The following is a 17,166-nucleotide window of genomic DNA, read 5'->3' as shown; positions in this document are numbered from 1 at the left end:
AATTAAAATTAAAATTAAGTTTTAATTAAAAAAGAAAAAAAAATTCAAATAAAATTCAAATGAAATGAGAGAAACGATGAAATTGAAATGAAAGTGAAATAAAATTAAAAAACAAATTGAAATGAAAAAAAAAAGTGACAAGACAGTATGACAGGCCTGTGTCAGGCTTGTAACACTCCTAACCCGTATCCGTCGCCATAATAGGGTTACGAAGTATTATAGGATAACAGAATAGTAAATAATTCAAATAATACATTAATACAAACATAATCAAATTGCTTGGACCTTAAGAAACTCAAATACTAACCAAAATACAAAATTAAAATGACATTAATCGGGTAAAAAACACATCAAAACCAACCTAATATGTGCCTAACCAATGTACCCTCATTGGTACCACAATTATATACAATTTAATCTCAAAATACAAATTAATTCAATTTATCAACTCATTCAAGCAATACCAAATCAAAATACCTAACAAAGTTACCACAACCACAACAAATCAAATATAAGTAAGCCACACATACTAGCATAACAACTATACCTCATTTTCATACCTTTTGCAAATTGGTTACCGGCACAAAATATCATTCATAACATTTACATAAGCCAAACATTAACCAAAATAGCACAAGAGCCTATACATGTCATAAATCCGAATTTACCGTTTCAAGAACTACCGAGATAAACTGGATAGTGTGACTTGAGTGTCGATCCGGTTGTCTCGATCCGATTGTCTAACCTTCCGAAAATTTACAATAACATTAAACAATACAAGTAAGCTTAATGATGTTTAGTAAGTTCGACGAGATAAACAAAAATCTAACCAAACTAACTTTAATAAATCAAATAATAAAAAACATCCATGACAACTCCCTATCATTCACAACTTCAATCGATAAATACATCCAAATTCAAATCAATACAAAAATAAATAACATGCCTTTCAAATTCGTTAAATAAATCACCTTACTGAGATTTTTCCATTCGAAGAATGACTTTTGGATAAAAGTACATCATCAACAAAAGCTCATAAGAGCTGGTCCTCTCGAATACGCCAACAAAAGCTCGTAAGAGCTAAACAAAAGCTCGGTTTATAGAAACAAAACTTTAAAATTTTTCAATGAAACCTTAATACCACCTTAATGACACTCCGTAAATATTTATAAAAATATTTATGGCTCGGTTTATAGAAACGAGGGCCCAATACTTCACTTTCTAAAACCACTTGACCTTATGGTCTTACTACTTGAACCTAATAAATCATTATAAAATATAAATTACCAAATCAAAAACCTTTTTAAAATCATATTTGACTCGTAAATATTAAATAATAATATTTATGAATTTAGTCGCAATATTTGGTGGCCTCAAAACCACTATTTTCGACACATCTGAAAAATCGGGCTGTTACAAAGCCTGTCAAAACAGGCCATCAATTGGTCAACACCAGTCAGAGCCTAGGTGGCAAACGATCTTTGAATGACTGGCACTAGCAGCCTAAGCCTATTCAGACGTGACCTGGCAGGTCAGGGCCTAAAACTTTGATTTGAAAAAAAAATTAAATGAGAAAAAATTTGAATTTAAATGAATTTTAAAATTTTGAAATAAAATGAAATTTAAAATGAGAAAAAATTAAATAAAATAAAATTTAATTAAAAAAATAAAAAAAATTGGAATGAATATGAAATGAATATGAAATGAAATGAAATTTGAAATGAAATTAAAATATAAATTGAAATGAGAAAAAAATGAATATGGAAAAAATTGAAATGGAAAAAAATGAAAATGAAAAACAAAAAATGAAATGTGAAATGAAAGTTGTAATGAATGTGAAATGAAATTAACATTGAAATGAATATGAAATAAAATTAAAATATAAATTGAAATGAAAAAAAATGGAAACAGAAAAAAATGAATATGAAAAAAAATAAATTTAAATAAATTTAAATGAAAAAAATAAATTTAAATGAAATGTAATGAAATGAAATGTGAAATGAATATAAAATAAAATGAAATTAAAATATAAATTGAAATGAAAAAAAACGGAAAAAGGTGACAATACATTGCATGATAGGCTTGTGTTAGGCCATTCAAAACGGGCAATCAATTGGTCGGCACCAGCAGGCAGCCTTTGAATGGCTAGCACTAGTAGGTTATGCCTGCTCTGATGTGACACGACGGGTCAGGGCCTGAAACTTTTTTTTTCAATTTTTATCCTTGCTCAGCCACTATGGTCCTCCACTATAAATGACATACTTCAACCCAAAACCTGACCACCACCATTGATAACTGTCATTCACCGTTGACCGTCGCCGATCACCTCCGATCACTGTCGTTCACCATTCATCATCGCCGATCACTTGATGGATCCTAATTGAAACTAATTTTTAAGAAAAAAATTACAGATACAAAACAATACAAACATTTTAAGAAATTATTACACGAAAATATAAAATTGAAACTACAAATAATATCGACTAAATTAAATTTATAGATACAAAAAAATACAAATATTCTAAAGAATTAATATAAAAATATAAAATTCGAACAACAAATAATACAAACTAAATTTGATTTAAAGATACAAAAGTAATACAAAATTTTTTAATAGTAGTTTCTTCACAATTAGTCGTCTTCTGCTTGGATCAGGCCTACGTTGCATCAGTACCCCACCTATAAGTTGCGGAATAAATGCTCTTACAACATAGATAATGTCAATTTGTGTTGGACATCTCAGTTAGTCATCTATCATGCAGAAAGTCATCCAACTCTTAATGGCATAACCTTTTACGGTTGACATGATAGTATATAATTCAACTCAGTTAAAATATGATAGTATATAATTCAACCCCAAAATTCGGTTGTTCATTACAAAAAACTCTCATATGCAGTCAACTACAAAATACTCATTTGGTGATACACTGCAAAACACTCTCATTTTAATGCCTCTCTCAATTTTTTTTTTGTTCTCATCAATTGACATTATCAGATCCCAAACAAAGCCCCTATATATAAAGTGAGGGAGGGTTCCGACCATATGATTCCCAAAATTAAGAGAAACAATTTTTTAATACTTGGTGTCAGCCATTAGTGTCCGAAAAAAAAAAATTCAGGTCCTAAAAAAGGTGGTGTCGACCATTAGTGTCTCAAAGAAAAAAAAATTGTCTTGGGACCTGCAAAAGGTGTTGGTGTCGGTCATTTATTGGCCAGCACCCCAAAATTTTTTTGAAGTACTTTGGTGTCGGCCATTAGATGACCATAACCCAAATTTTTTTTTCAAATTCTGGTATTTGAGTATATCGGTATGATATGGTTTAAAAAAAACCTGATGCCGGTCATTGATGTCCCAAAATAAAAATAAAAAAATATTATTTTTAAAGCCTGACACAATCATCAGGCAATCATGGGGCCAAAATACAAAGGGGGTGCCAGCCATTGGGTTCCCATAACCCAATATTACTGTTCATTTTAGGTCATTTGGGTAAATGTTTTTAAACCAGGGTTATTTTTGTAAAAATTAATTTTTTTGGGTTAAATGGGTAAAATAGCCAAAATAAATCAATATATACGAAAATAGTATAACATGAATAATATTTATGAGAATAGGTAAAGTGCACAATAAAATACAAGTGATTCCTGACCAATCGGCGGCATCACTTTATTTTTAATAAAAAAAATTATTTTTTGGGGTGTAGTCGGATCAATTGGCGGCACACGTATTTTGTATAGTAAATATGAGTTTCTTTTTCAATAGACGAAAGTATAAAAAAATTATTTGATGCCACCGATATTTCAGGCGGCACCCAAAAACATTTTGAAAAAAAATTAACTAAAAAAAACTTATGTTTTAAATTTTTGTTGGGTATTAAAAATACGAACTTGTGACCGAATGGTCACTTCTGTCAAGCTAGTGCCGCCTGACAGCTTGGCTGCACCAGCCTGACGGCTGACACGGAAGTGGCCATTTGATCACAAATTCGTGTTTTTAATATAAAAAAAAAAGTTAAAACATGAGTTTTTTTTTCAACTTAAATAAAAAATAAATTGAGATTTGATATAAAAATAACTTGATAAAATAATTAACTATCATGCAAAAACAATTTGAAAAAATATTAAAATTTATTAATAAAAATTTAAAGATAAAATCCTAAAAACAATAAAAACAGTTTACTTATAAAATAAATATAATTAAAAAATTTTAAAATAATATTTTAACTTTAATTATTAAATATTTTAACTTAATAGTAGTATGTTTAGATTTTTATTCAAACTGTAATTTTATTACAGAATTAATAAAATTATCACAAATTTTTTAAAAAATAAATTTATAATTAATAGTTTAAATTAAATTAAATTATAAATATTTTTAAATGATAATTTAGTGATACTGAAAAATCAACTTTGTTTTTATATATATTTTAGATAGATTATAAATATAAACCCGGAAAAGATAGAAGCCGTTACACAGAACAGTTAATAACTCGTATGTTCCAAGAAAGTATATAAATAAATGAAATCAACAACCAGAGCTAAGAAAAACCCAATAAACTTTAGAAGGAAAAAACAGAATCAAAACCCTAAATCCATACACATGTGAAAGAACAAATACCAATATTACGACGAACTTCGTCAGCATTTTATAAGGGGAAATTGGGGATAACCCCAATATTATGATTAATTAAAAATATATATAAAGGGGGGGGGGTCAGAGACTCACAGTTAGTGCAGGCTGCTCTGTGTTGAGTTTCGTATTTAAATTGAAATGCTCGTTCGGTGTATTAAAAGGCAGATTGCTGTAGCCAACGCCAAAAATCTGATTCTGGGTCTCACTTGTTTCTCATCACCACTTACTCGCAGGTAAACCACCAAATCTTCTCTCCCCGATTCTTCTATTTGTTTTCTAACGTTCCTTTAAAAGAGAAGCATTTTAGCGGAAGGTTTGAGATGAAAATGGAATTTTGTAATCCTTGGTTTTCAATGGGAAAGAGTCTATTTAAATTGAACCCACTTTTGTTCTGGGAATAAACTCAATGTTACTTGAGGTACTGTAGAGAAGAATTGAGACTTTCTCATTCAACAAGGGGGAACTCTGTTTAACCGTGTTAAGGTCTATGAAATCAAAATGTTGATTTCCTGTGAGACTGTGATCAGTCTTTCATAGATTATCATGTCCTAATCGTCCTCGGATATGCTGTGAGAGTACTTATTTTCTTCCTTATACAGCTACCCTTGCTAGGCAGTTGTACAAGTAGCATCCAATATAATTTTCATAATGGCTAGAATTTGGTGCTTTACCGCCCAAACTAGTTTTTATCTGCAGTACCTGATGAAATGAAGGTCATTACATACCAGATTGAAGTAGTTAATTTCTGCTCTAAAGGTAGCCCGGGTTTGATTCAATGTTTTTTTTAATGGCAATACATGTTGTCTTTGTTATAATATTGCATCTTGGCAGACTTACCGTAGTCTTTGTTACTGTAGAGGTTAGACGATCAGATAGAGAAATGCTTCAGGAAATTTTGGATTGCATATAGTTCAATTATAATTTGCTTTGTCTTCTAATTTTCCAAGGTCTTTTGTGTTGATTTTGAGGTCCTTCAGTGCAGGTATGTCTTCGATGGCAGAGAAGAAAGATGTGGACAACGATAAACCCATCACTCGTGTTCTTTTTTGCGGACCACATTTTCCAGCTTCCCAAATTTATACCAGAGAGTACTTGGAGAAGTATCCTTTTATCCAAGTACTTTTCTCAAATTGTCCTGCTTATGTACTTTTTTGCTATAGAGTAGCACTTAAATATTAAAGCATTATCATAAACCAAACATGCACTAACAAGCATATGCCAAAATGTTCCAATGAAATGCAAGCCACACAAATTTCTTGTTTTCCTTTTCTGTTGAATTTGAACCTTTCCTATTTCATATTGATCTTCTCTATATTGAACTTCTTGTAGGTTGATGATGTGCCCCTCAAGCAAGTTCCTGATCATATTGGGAACTATGATCTTTGTGTTTCAAAAAACATGCGGTTTGATTCAAATGTCTTATCTCGTGCAAAACAGATGAAGCTTATAATGCAATTTGGTGTTGGCCTAGAAGGTCCTTATTCTTTTAATGTTAACATTCCATAGCTTAAAGCTTTTGCCACTTTACATTTACTGTATTAAATTTTCGTTTTTCATACTTCGGCATGAAGGCATTGATATTGATGCTGCTAAAAAGCATGGGATAAAAGTTGCCCGAATTCCTGGTGATGCTACTGGAAATGCTGCATCTTGTGCTGAAATGGCTATATATCTAATGTTGGGCCTTCTTCGGAAACAGGTTTATTTATTTTATTTAGTAACTAAAAGTTGCATTTTTCTGTAGCATGTTCTTATGATTATAGTTAAACATGAAAAATAGCTGACTTTATTTTTATTGTGATGTAGTTCACTATAATCTTATTGGCTTGGTTGTTGCATACAATTGAAAGCTGTATCCACTATCCGGGTTACAGAAATGAAAGAGACTTTGCAATGCAATTTGTTTATCAGTGGAATAAACCATGACCAAAATGTGGTAGATTAAGCAACCCGTGGAAGGGGACAGTAGGCTTTACAACTGCTATGAGATCTATGGCTGTTTATCAGCTAGATTAGCCTCCACAAGTCTAATTGGAATGGATATAAATGTTTGCTGGCATGAGTGCTCTATCTTCCTTTCTATTACCAGAAAACTTTGATCAAGCCTCGAAATTAAGGATGTGTGTCTAATATAGTAATATGAAAATATGAATAATTCAATAATGCAGTCATACCTTGGTTTATGCATATTGAAGGTGAGCTTGATCACGCATCTCTTTCACAATTTGAATTAAAGAGAGATAGCATTGTTTTCTTTCTTGCATTTCAGCTAGACTGCAAACTCATTTCTGTACTTTTTCGTTTGATTAAATACTATTTTGTTCAATGCATTGGATAGCCATTACATCGCAAACTAAATTTCTAGTAGGTTTGTCATCATTTCAGTCAATTTCATATGCAAAGCTTCACCAAATTTACTTCATATACTTCATGACTGGCAGCCTTTTATCATCTCTTGTCTTCAGTATCTCTTTACCATTTACTCGACTCACATTTTAGCATATTTCTTTCAAACCTGCACCTTTAAATTCATTTTCTATTTTTTCATTGATTATGGTGGTGTTGCAGAATGAAATGCAAATATCTGTAAAGCAGAAAATGCTTGGAGAGCCTATTGGGGAAACACTTCTTGGGAAAACAGTCAGTTTCTACTTTATCTCTTCAATTTTCCCTTTGCTTTGACATTAATTTGAGATTATGTTTCAGTTTATTTTTCACATATTATCCCCTGCTTGTGTAGGTCTTTATAATGGGATTTGGAAATATTGGAATTGATTTGGCAAAGCGCTTGAAACCATTTGATGTTAAAATTATTGCTACAAAAAGGAGCTGGCCCTCCAACTCGGTAGTTCTTAACTCGAAAGGTATAGAGGATTTATTATGTAAATAGTGTAGCTTAGTTGGATGGCATTTTCATTCATTATGTATTGAACATTCAGACTTTCCAACTCAAAACGGGGTTGTTGATGATTTGGTTGATGAGAAAGGCAGTCATGGTGATATCTATGAGTTTGCAAGCAAGGCCGACATAGTTGTCTGTTGCTTGAGTATGAATAAAGAAACAGTAAGGCTTTTCTTTTCCTTCTTTACTTAAAATATCTGCTTTCAGAGGGAATGGTATTGTCTTCTTATGTTTTATGTACATACATATGCTAAAATACTTTTCTCCAACCGTAGTTAATACAATAAGGATATTTCAAATTTTCAGGTTGGCATTGTGAACAAGCCCTTCATATCTTCAATGAAAAAGGTTTGTTTCAAATGCACTCCAAAATTGAGGAGAGAACTCTTAGTTCTTTTTTTAGTTGCAACCATAGATATGAAAACAGGAATCAAAATTTTCAGAAGGCATGTTTTCATAGCATTTGTTTTATATTTATGTTAGCTCTCTTCTATAAATTTTCAACTTTTAATTTTGTATTGAAAGAGCTGCACTCATGGTTGATTTAAGTTGTTGGATGTTTATGTTAACAATAGTGTGATTTCAGGGAGCCCTTTTGGTGAATATTGCTCGAGGGGGTCTTCTTGACTATGAGGCTGTTGTGCAACATCTTGAGTCTGGACACTTGGGAGGCTTAGGAGTTGATGTTGCATGGAAAGAACCATTTGACCCTAATGACCCAGTTTTGAAATTTAAGAATGTTATACTTACACCTCATGTTGCCGGGGTTACCGAACATTCATATAGATCAATGGCTAAGGTTTGCTTCTTATCAATATTCTTAAAAGTAACATGAATTCCATTTTTCATTGTAAATGCATTCTCTTACTTTGCTCTAATCATCATTATTATGGCTTGTTTTACTAGTTGTTTAATGTTGATTTCCAAGTATGATTTTGGCTCATATTTTGTTAATTTCAGGTGGTTGGTGATGTTGCCTTACAACTTCATGCTGGAAAACCCCTGAAAGGGATAGAGCTGGTCAATTAGTTGACTCAGAATCAAACCTATCAATGTGAGAATCAAAATCTAAATAAAATTCCATTTAAGGTTCAGTAGATTGACCATCCTGGGCCCTCCTAAATCTAGAGGTTTAAGCCCCTGAATAGTTTAAATGGCAGAGAGATTGGGAAATATATTCAGTAGATTGCTTAGAGGATCCTGTTCAGCACATTGCTTTAGATTCAGTATTTTATTTGAAACTTAATATTTCCATGATTTTAAATAAATATTTGTTTTAAATTGGGAATATCCCATTTGACAATATTTTTTTCTTTTTTTGAAATGCAATAACAAGACAAAGCCCGAAGTGCTACTCGAATCTAAACCACACTTAAGACAATAAACATCCTACCATCAAATCATTTGACAATCAATTTTATTATGTTAATATCATAAATTTTCTCAACTTTCAAAAGATGGCCTTTCGGCTCAGCCATCACCTGAAAAAGAAAATGACACACCAATGACCATCCAACTGGCCAATATAAGTAGCATAATTTCTGATGTAATATATTAAGAGAAATCATTTCATGGATCGTCAGTGAAATTTTAAGAATGACCTTAACAGGGGACACATTGCTTTTCAACAAAAAAAAAAAAAGTTTAACTACATGCAAACACCAATGGAAGTCCCTTTCAAACACATAATAAGTCGTTAAATACGTTGGGTATATGAACAAATTTCTCGGCCAATAACTATGGCCTATATTGGAACTGGATCAAACAGAGGTTTGAACTAGACACTTATGACCCATGAATGTTGCTGTTTTCGGCCAAGATGTTATCCAGTAAGGATTCGCAAGCATCTTCAAGCAAGTCTAAAACCTGTTACACCAATTGCCAACACAACACATAAGAAAAAAAAAAATCAAAACATGGGAAGCTCGGTAAGGTAACAAAAAAACCACATTACCCAATACACCCAATATCGTTTTAGCTAATCAAGAACTAAAAACGCAGCATCACAACCAGCTCAATGGCAAGATATACATATATATACATATGCCAACTTCCAACCTCACATGTGAAGGCATTTCAAATCGTTCATACTTTATAGTTGTATCCTTGTGTCTTTCAAACCTTACAATGAAGTACGTGTAAAAGATCATATATATTCTCATACTCGAACCTCATACCCCTGAAGAAAGAAAAGGGTGGCCACAAGAATCCTAAGCCTCAAATATAATAAGTGGGAAAATACTTGCAAACAGAACTTTCAGTTTCCTCCCTCCCATCTTTCCTTTTTCCTCATTATTTCTTTTCAGATCACAAAAAATCACCATAATTCACCATATCCACATGCTTCTTCCTTCTCTCCTTGCCATAACTTTTCCCACAAACCTCTAATGACCTAAAAAGCTCACTGTTTTGCAAAGTCCATCAAGTATACCCCAGGCTCCAGATATGCCAAGAGAAATACTATGATTTGAATACCGTATCAACTTTTAAAATCTACCTTAAAAATATGAAACGCCCGTACATTACCTTCTCAAAACCTTGCGCTCCGCCATAGTATGGATCCGGGACTTCTGTCTCGTCATGTTTCTTACAATAAGAGCACATCAGTCTAACCTGCATAACCATTACAAATATCAGAATAAAAAGGCCACCTACATAATTGACTGATAGTCTTCACTCTGAACATTCTACTAACTTTTTTATAGGCATCAGCGGGGAGTTTGTCTCTTGATTTCCACCTATTGAAAGCCTCTAATATATCCTCTGCATGCAATAAAAGCAACCATCACTACACAGATATCTAACACTATTTGCTACATAAGTGAATCTGAGCAATCAAGTGAGAGAACACCAATGAATTCAATTTTAAGGCTAATTAAACAGCCAATCCATGAATACTACCTCTATTTCGCTTGTCCATTGCAATAATAAGATCAAAATCTCTAAAGTCCGATGGCCGGATTGGCCTTGAAATAGATGTTATCTCAATGTCACGCCTTTTTGAGGCTGCCCTCATTCTTGGGTCTGCCAAATTTCCCTTCACAAACAACAAAACAATTAATTTTTTTTTTGAAAATATTAAAAGGTTAAGGAAAAGGTTTCTAATCACATCAGTCACATTGCTCGGAGTCCTAGAAGATATCGATCTTTATCCTTTAAAACCTTTAACAGAAAGCATCGATCTGAACTTATACTGATTCTATTACCAAAATCATAAACCAAGACCAGGCAGATATTTTACCATACAGAAAATGTAAAAACTCAGTCCAAAAATACCATGCTTTAGCATCTTTGAAATGGGCTATACCTCATGGTAATTAATGGTGCCAGCAGAGTCAATGTTAAACTTGGAGTCAAGGCCTTTCTTTTTCACAATATCTCTAAAGACACCTTCAGCAGCTGGGCTCCGGCAGATGTTGCCTAAGCAAACGAAATGAACAGAGAAAGGCTTTGTCTCTGTGGCAGCCCTTCCTGATGATGCTGAAGAGGCCATCGATGCTTTCACTAGGGACACAAAAGCAGGAAAATTGGTGGGGTCTTGCAGGGGATATGAAGGGGATTTCGGGTTTTGAAGAGTTGGGTATTTGGTTGAATGAAAGAGAGGAATAAAAGAGGTCTTGGGAGAAAGGAAATGCGAGTGGTGGTAACATGGTAAATATGGAGGAGTTGCTGATGATGATGGTCTAGTTGTGGCATGGTTCAGATATGGCCTCATAACTCCTGCAAATGTGGAGATTTTAGAAGCAACAAATAAAAGCCTGTCGTGGGAACCGGATTGGATTTAGATAAAAAGGAGTTGGGACTTGGGACTGTTAGAAGTAGATTAAGATTTAAAATAGATAAAAACATAAAGAGAGGCTGATGATGGATTTGGACTTTCGGAAATGGGTTGGGTTAATGGCTTAATGCTCTTCAATCTTCAAGGAGGCGTTCGAATATTAAATGTATGGGAATTGTTAAATTCTTCTTTCAGACACCAGAGATTTGAATCCCCTTCTTCAAATAATGGAGAAAAATCAATGTTTTAGACTATTAAGACATTAACATCGTCGAAGCATTCAATTAAATACAGCGCGGCTCGCAAGCTTGAAAGATTGCAGTACTTTTTGAAGACGACTAGCTTTACCGTATAGTTATATGACAGTAATAACTTGCCTCAACTTTCTGAAATACATTTACACTATATATATGCTATATGTATGAGTATATATATATGATCAGTTACAACAGGATCGTAAAACAAACTCACTGTTAAAAAGAGAAGCTAAAATATCTTCCTTTTCGCACATTGGATAAAACCTAAGCTAAAACATATCAAACTCAACGTGGTCTCCAGTACCCAGCAACTCGTCGCCTCTGGAGCTGTCTTTTTTCTGGAAAGCTGCAGTTGGCAAACAGATGCTCGAGTCACAGAACCTAGGCATCTCGGGTGGTATTGCACATCGTATCAAAGCCCAATTTAGGCCTTCAAAGAAAGGGTGTTGTTTGATCTCCGTAGCTCCTTTCACTGATCCTAACCGGTTCTCAGGTTCCTTAACTAAAAGCCCTCTTATCAGATCTCTTGCATGAAAACTAACTATAGGGCTGCTAGGAAACCTAAGGCTGTGTGACACCACATTGGATAGTGTTTCATCGTTTCCTGAACCCTTGAAGGGTGTTTTACCATACAAAAGCTCAAACAGAAAGATTCCAAACGTCCACCAATCAACGGCATTCCCATGACCCTCACCTTTGATGATTTCTGGAGCAAGGTATTCATGAGTTCCGACAAATGAGTTTGACCGGGCACTGGTTGGCTCCACTACAAGCTGTGGCATGGGGCTAATCTGAGTAGCTAGATCAGATTTTATCTTCCTTGATCTGGAAGCAAGCGATAGAAGCCTAGGAGTGAAGCATGGTACTTGAAAGGATGGATTGAGGCACAAAGGCTCTATACAGCTGGACTGAGAGCATGGACTTGACATCTTCTCTGCAGGCTCAGCAACGGGTGAAGCGGACTTGAGCAGCACTGGATTAGCATCACATCTGAGTGACAAGTCAAAATCCGTGAGCATGATGTGACCATCTTCTCTAACCAAGATATTTTCTGGTTTTAGATCTCGATATACAACACCAAGCATATGCAGGTACTCCAATGCAAGCAGGACTTCAGCACCATAAAACCTGCAAGAATGAAAAGCAAAAATCGGAACAAAAATATCAGACAATCAGGGCAACAAGAAATCGTGGATGAACCATAATAATGTATTCAAATCTAATTCTAACAATCGTTATTATGATCAAAACCTCACAAGTCCATTGTTATGAATTTCACTTTAAGCTCAATAATTTGCCTGAATTTGACTATAACCTCTGAGTTTCCACATAAAATCCGTAATCTTTTTAACTTGATTATAAATGACTAAATGACAAGAAAAACGAGTACCAAAACGATTGGGTAATTCAGACAAAAATGAGACACTGTTTTCTCTTCCCTATTTTCTTGTATGTCCTGGAAGAAATAGATAAAATTAAGAACAGCAAACAATGCATGCACACTAAAGTTCTTGTCAGCACAAACTAGAAGCATGTTCTAACATCATTAAGAGATAGATGTTACCTTACTGCTTGTTCAGAGAAACTCCTGCCAGGTTGCTTCTGTCGTAAAATATGCAAATCTCCACCTGGACAATACTCCATAACCAAGCAAGAAAGTTTTTCTGTTGCGAAATAGGCATATAATGTGGGAAGAAAAGGATGATCCAGCATTTGCATTATCTCCTTTTCTGTTTGTGCCCTGAGCATTTTCTTGCGACTCAACAAAAAATCATTGTTCATCACTTTCAAAGCAAATAAGCCGTTTGTACCAGTCAGCTCGGCAAGGTAAACAGTGCCAATGTCCCCACCACCAATCTTCTTGAGGAGCTTGAAGTGCCTCAAACTCAAGCTTCCATGCTGCTTGCGAATGGAGCGAATAGCTTCCCACCTCAAATCTTTTGACATGTGAGGTCTACTACCAATCCGACTAGACCCACTGATATTGCTTTCTTCACTAGTGGCAGTGCTACTACTATACTCGCCAATACTACTTTTCGAGCTCTGGGAAAACTCTCCCTTTTCCCTTGATCTTGATTTGTCATCAGCTTTGGTCAACAATCCTTTGGATTTGTTACTAGAGTTTGAACTCAAAATAGACTTGCCACTTGTACCCACCATGCTTGAGTTAACTTCATTGCTGCAACTTGTACTGCTGGAAACACGAGACACTTCCATATTTTCCTTTGTTCCACTGCCTGAAGCAGGCTTCTGTAGTTGGCTATCAGAATAACTAGTACTAGGACCAAGATCATTGCCTAAACAACCATTACAAGAATTGGAATTACTGACAACGGTAGTTGATTCCTGTTTTGTTTTCTTCCTTATAAAGCTTTTGTTTCTCAAGACTGGCTTGATTAGACGTGGATTTTGGCAGACAGATTTCACCTTACCAGCAGCACCAGAGACTGATTGAGAAGATTCAGCAAGCAAATTTCCCTTTGGCTCCTTATTAGGCATTGGAGTTTCAACACAAATCTGGATAGAGGAAGAACCAATCTCCAAAGCTTCCTTGGCAGCATGATTAACAGCTGGAGAATCTATAGAATTTACTTTTTTAAGTTCTGCTTCTGATACTTCACTTTCAGGCTCCATGACCAAAGGGACAATCTGATCTGGGGATGGCAATCTGGTGGTTCTTACCCGTTCTGTTGTTGCATTATCTAAAATACTAGAATTTAGGTTGAACACCTCCTTGTTTGACACTTGCAAAGATTCAGGCATCTTTTCCGAACTATTGGATGTAATCTTTTCGGGAACAAGTGATATTTCCACCAACTTCCCTTTACCTTCGTTCAGAGGAACTCTTGATCCATTTTCTTCAACTACTACAGCCCTGTACAATCTTTTGATGGTTCCTGCTTCTGAGACCCCAGATGAACCTGATGGCTTTGATAATCGCTTCTTCATAGCAGCCATCTCTGATGCCTGAGATATAGACAACCCTCTAAGTGCCTGCTTCAAACTCACTGGTTCAGAAATTCCAATCCCTGAAGCATGAGAAGAACTAACTCTAACTGGTCTTTTCATTGCACTCTTCCGTAAAGCATCTCTACCGATTTCTTTAGAGAAACCAGAAACCCTAGAAGCTGTCCTAACTTCGATTGCTTCAAAAAGACGGTTAATGTCATCTTCAATAGAATACTTATTTCCTGATTTTGGCATATACCAGTTCTTAGCAGGTTCTCCCCTTTTCAATTCAGCATCTAATTCATCAATCGATTCGACGATTTCAGAAGTACTAGTCCCCATATCCATCTTTTCAGAATTCAACTCAAAGACGACACTAAAGGGATAAGGAGAAAACTGTGTGCTTTGCACACTTACTCTAACCCAATTCCGAAGAAGCTTCTCGATCTCGAAGATTGAGTAGAGCTGAGCAATAAAACAACCTCACGTATCCCTAAAGATTACCTTGGATCATAATGGTCCTCAGGTTTGGACGACCAATCAAAACCCCACCTTTTTAATTTCAAACCAGATCATTCAAATTCCACAATGATGACAAAGTTTAAGACAAATAGAAGCCATAAAACAAACCTGTCATTGAAGAAGAACAAACCTGCACAAATACATGAAAGGGTGTGAATAATTAATTAACAAAATGACTAAACTTCACCAAACCAATTAAATCGTAAGTACTAAAAGGTTCTTTTTTTCCTTCCCATTTTCGAAATTAAAGAAGCTTAAGACTAACGAAACCCTAGCTGTACAACAACTGCCTTTATGTATTTTTAAATTTTATTAAAAGCCCTATTGATTGCAAACATGAACACGGAGTTTCAACTGAAATCCCATGCCCACGTCAAGGCTTTTGGCTTAATGAACACAACCAACCACCATGTGCAAACAACAAATTTTAGCACCTAAACGGGGCATATAAGCTTAAGCTTTCAAATCCAAAAAGAGCAACTTTAAAGAATCAAATAACTTTACCTCTCAAAGACTGGCAAGAGCAATAAAAATATACAAACTCTAAAAGCACAAAGATAACTTTAATAGCAGAAGATTTGAGTACAAAAAGGAAAGCACGGTAAGAGCTAACTAAAAAAAACCCCAAATCAGAGCAGTTCAAAAATACTTACAGAGGAAAATATCAAAAGGGTACCTATAAACTGGGAATTACGTAGAACCCAGAAAAGAGGTGGCCTTGAAGATGCCAAACAAGAAGAAAAAAGAATGAAAAGTCGGAAATTTGGGCATCTAGAGAAAGAGAAAGGGTATAATTAGGGTTGGGACAAAAGGAGGGAAAAAAGAGAGAGGAAAAAGAAAAGGAAATTGTGAATTGAACGACCGAAGAAAGAAAGAGGAGATAAGAGGGAAAGGGAAAACAAAAGTTAAATAACTCACGAGAAGTTTCACCTTGTTCTACTAAATGCTACTACGACCTACTGCTGCTCTACAATTTCTTTTTACTCTGCAATGGCGGAATAATAAAATTAAAAAAATTGTATTATAATAAATGAATAAATAAAATGAATTCTGCTTTTAATTTTCTTTTCATCTTCCAAGTTTTAACTATATTTTCCACCTAAAAAATAAAAATGAAATTTGAGAGAGAAAAAGAATGGAAAAAAATAGCAACCATGAATTGCCATCGTATAACAAACTAATTACATAAGGGGGAAAAAACAATAGAGAAAAGAACAGAAGTGCATGAAATCGAAAATGTACTAGCATCTATATATATGTATATGGTAAAGCGGTGGCATGCACTTTAGATTCAGAAGGAGCAACATGATGGTTCACAAAGGGATACGAGACAAGAACGACAAAAAATATGCAAAATCAATCAAACTCCCAACTCTCTCTCCCTTTCTTCTTTTTTCAACGTTGGGTAGTCAAAGCTTCTCTACAGTTTTACACTTTTTCATTTACTTCAAAAAAAAGTTGAAAGGCTTGGCTACCTACTGCCTGCTGTTTCTACCCTCTTTCTTTTCCATTTCAAAACTCTTGTTTGTTTGTTTTTTTTTTTTTGTATAAAAGAAAGAAATAGGTTTCTTTTTCTAACGAATGCACCACCTCAGACGGTTGGTGATCCTATACAACCATATCAGTATGCAGAGTTCCCCTTATTTTGCGAGCTGGTTAGCACAATCATTCACTTTCCGCTTCACATGGCGCAGTTGTAAAAAGCCAATTCCTCTCACAAAAATCGCGAATGTGTCATATCTCTAGTCTTACATGAGGATCATCCAACTCAAAATATGTAATGTTGAGTTTTTTGAAGGACACTGCATTTGATTATGATTTTTAACGCTAATTTATTGGTTTTATTCCATTTAAATGTAACGATAACTACTTGTATTATTACCCTTTTATAAAAGAAGCAAAAAGAAAAAGAAAATAAAAATTATTTCGTGAAGTGTCTCTCGTTAATAATTTTAATGTCTTCAAACCAATTCCCAAGTGTTTTTTTGTTACGACGACAGAAAAATCATGGAGTAAACTTGAATAATTTTGACGTAATTCAGTGGTAAATATTGATTTTTGATAATAATAAAAATATAATTTTATCATTTTAATAGATTATATTTTTATATTTTTTAAATAATTAAAT

General features: G+C 34.3%; 3 protein-coding genes across 19 annotated transcripts; 1 reads left to right on the top strand and 2 right to left on the bottom strand.

The window, feature by feature from the left end:
• Positions 1–4,513: 4,513 nt before the first annotated feature.
• On the top strand, positions 4,514–8,835 carry LOC107959380 (hydroxypyruvate reductase). Of its 2 annotated transcripts, none has more exons than XM_016895431.2 (10): positions 4,514–4,863; positions 5,608–5,746; positions 5,960–6,104; positions 6,202–6,329; positions 7,199–7,270; positions 7,371–7,494; positions 7,570–7,694; positions 7,839–7,880; positions 8,119–8,331; positions 8,493–8,835. In XM_016895431.2, exons 1-10 carry the CDS (start codon positions 4,769–4,771, stop codon positions 8,559–8,561), a joined length of 1,152 nt encoding a protein of 383 aa, XP_016750920.1. In that variant the 5' UTR covers positions 4,514–4,768; the 3' UTR covers positions 8,562–8,835. The 2 variants fall into 2 exon arrangements, with proteins under 2 accessions (XP_016750920.1, XP_016750921.1); XM_016895432.2 differs by having other exon boundaries at positions 4,716–4,863; positions 5,613–5,746.
• A 227-nt stretch (positions 8,836–9,062) lies between these two features.
• LOC107959381 (putative low molecular weight protein-tyrosine-phosphatase slr0328) lies at positions 9,063–11,690 on the bottom strand. Its single transcript, XM_016895435.2, has 5 exons — positions 10,840–11,690; positions 10,434–10,569; positions 10,228–10,295; positions 10,059–10,145; positions 9,063–9,398 (listed from the first exon to the last, which is right to left on the bottom strand). The coding sequence occupies exons 1-5, from the start codon at positions 11,245–11,247 to the stop codon at positions 9,318–9,320; spliced, it is 780 nt and encodes a 259-aa protein (XP_016750924.1). The 5' UTR covers positions 11,248–11,690; the 3' UTR covers positions 9,063–9,317.
• A 3-nt stretch (positions 11,691–11,693) lies between these two features.
• LOC107959379 (serine/threonine-protein kinase D6PKL1) lies at positions 11,694–16,489 on the bottom strand. Of its 16 annotated transcripts, none has more exons than XM_041113165.1 (5): positions 15,957–16,489; positions 15,715–15,809; positions 15,147–15,168; positions 13,132–15,068; positions 11,694–12,695 (listed from the first exon to the last, which is right to left on the bottom strand). In XM_041113165.1, exons 4-5 carry the CDS (start codon positions 14,862–14,864, stop codon positions 11,837–11,839), a joined length of 2,592 nt encoding a protein of 863 aa, XP_040969099.1. In that variant the 5' UTR covers positions 14,865–15,068; positions 15,147–15,168; positions 15,715–15,809; positions 15,957–16,489; the 3' UTR covers positions 11,694–11,836. The 16 variants fall into 16 exon arrangements, with proteins under 16 accessions (XP_040969099.1, XP_040969093.1, XP_040969100.1 ...); XM_041113159.1 differs by having other exon boundaries at positions 13,132–15,168; positions 15,957–16,023; positions 16,281–16,489; XM_041113166.1 differs by lacking the exon at positions 15,715–15,809 and having other exon boundaries at positions 15,957–16,023; positions 16,281–16,489.
• Positions 16,490–17,166: the final 677 nt, after the last annotated feature.

The sequence above is a fragment of the Gossypium hirsutum genome, chromosome A05 (assembly GCF_007990345.1).
Source record: "Gossypium hirsutum isolate 1008001.06 chromosome A05, Gossypium_hirsutum_v2.1, whole genome shotgun sequence".
Classification (NCBI taxonomy): domain Eukaryota; kingdom Viridiplantae; phylum Streptophyta; class Magnoliopsida; order Malvales; family Malvaceae; genus Gossypium; species Gossypium hirsutum.
This window is presented reverse-complemented; position numbering and strand designations above follow the sequence as displayed.

What these genes read in the sequence shown, in the direction of transcription:
- LOC107959381 (XM_016895435.2), bottom strand. Translation starts at nt 11,247, where the DNA reads ATGAGGCCATATCTGAACCATGCCACAACTAGACCATCATCATCAGCA. An exon ending in GCACCATTAATTACCATGAG is followed by an intron (nt 10,570 to 10,839) that starts GTATAGCCCATT and finishes TTGTTTGTGAAG; the next exon opens with GGAAATTTGGCAGACCCAAG. An exon ending in AATGGACAAGCGAAATAGAG is followed by an intron (nt 10,296 to 10,433) that starts GTAGTATTCATG and finishes TATTGCATGCAG; the next exon opens with AGGATATATTAGAGGCTTTC.
- LOC107959380 (XM_016895431.2), top strand. Translation starts at nt 4,769, where the DNA reads ATGCTCGTTCGGTGTATTAAAAGGCAGATTGCTGTAGCCAACGCCAAA. An exon ending in ATTTGGTGTTGGCCTAGAAG is followed by an intron (nt 6,105 to 6,201) that starts GTCCTTATTCTT and finishes TTCGGCATGAAG; the next exon opens with GCATTGATATTGATGCTGCT. An exon ending in TCATATCTTCAATGAAAAAG is followed by an intron (nt 7,881 to 8,118) that starts GTTTGTTTCAAA and finishes GTGTGATTTCAG; the next exon opens with GGAGCCCTTTTGGTGAATAT.
- LOC107959379 (XM_041113153.1), bottom strand. Translation starts at nt 14,864, where the DNA reads ATGGATATGGGGACTAGTACTTCTGAAATCGTCGAATCGATTGATGAA. An exon ending in TTCTCTGAACAAGCAGTAAG is followed by an intron (nt 12,696 to 13,131) that starts GTAACATCTATC and finishes TCATTCTTGCAG; the next exon opens with GTTTTATGGTGCTGAAGTCC.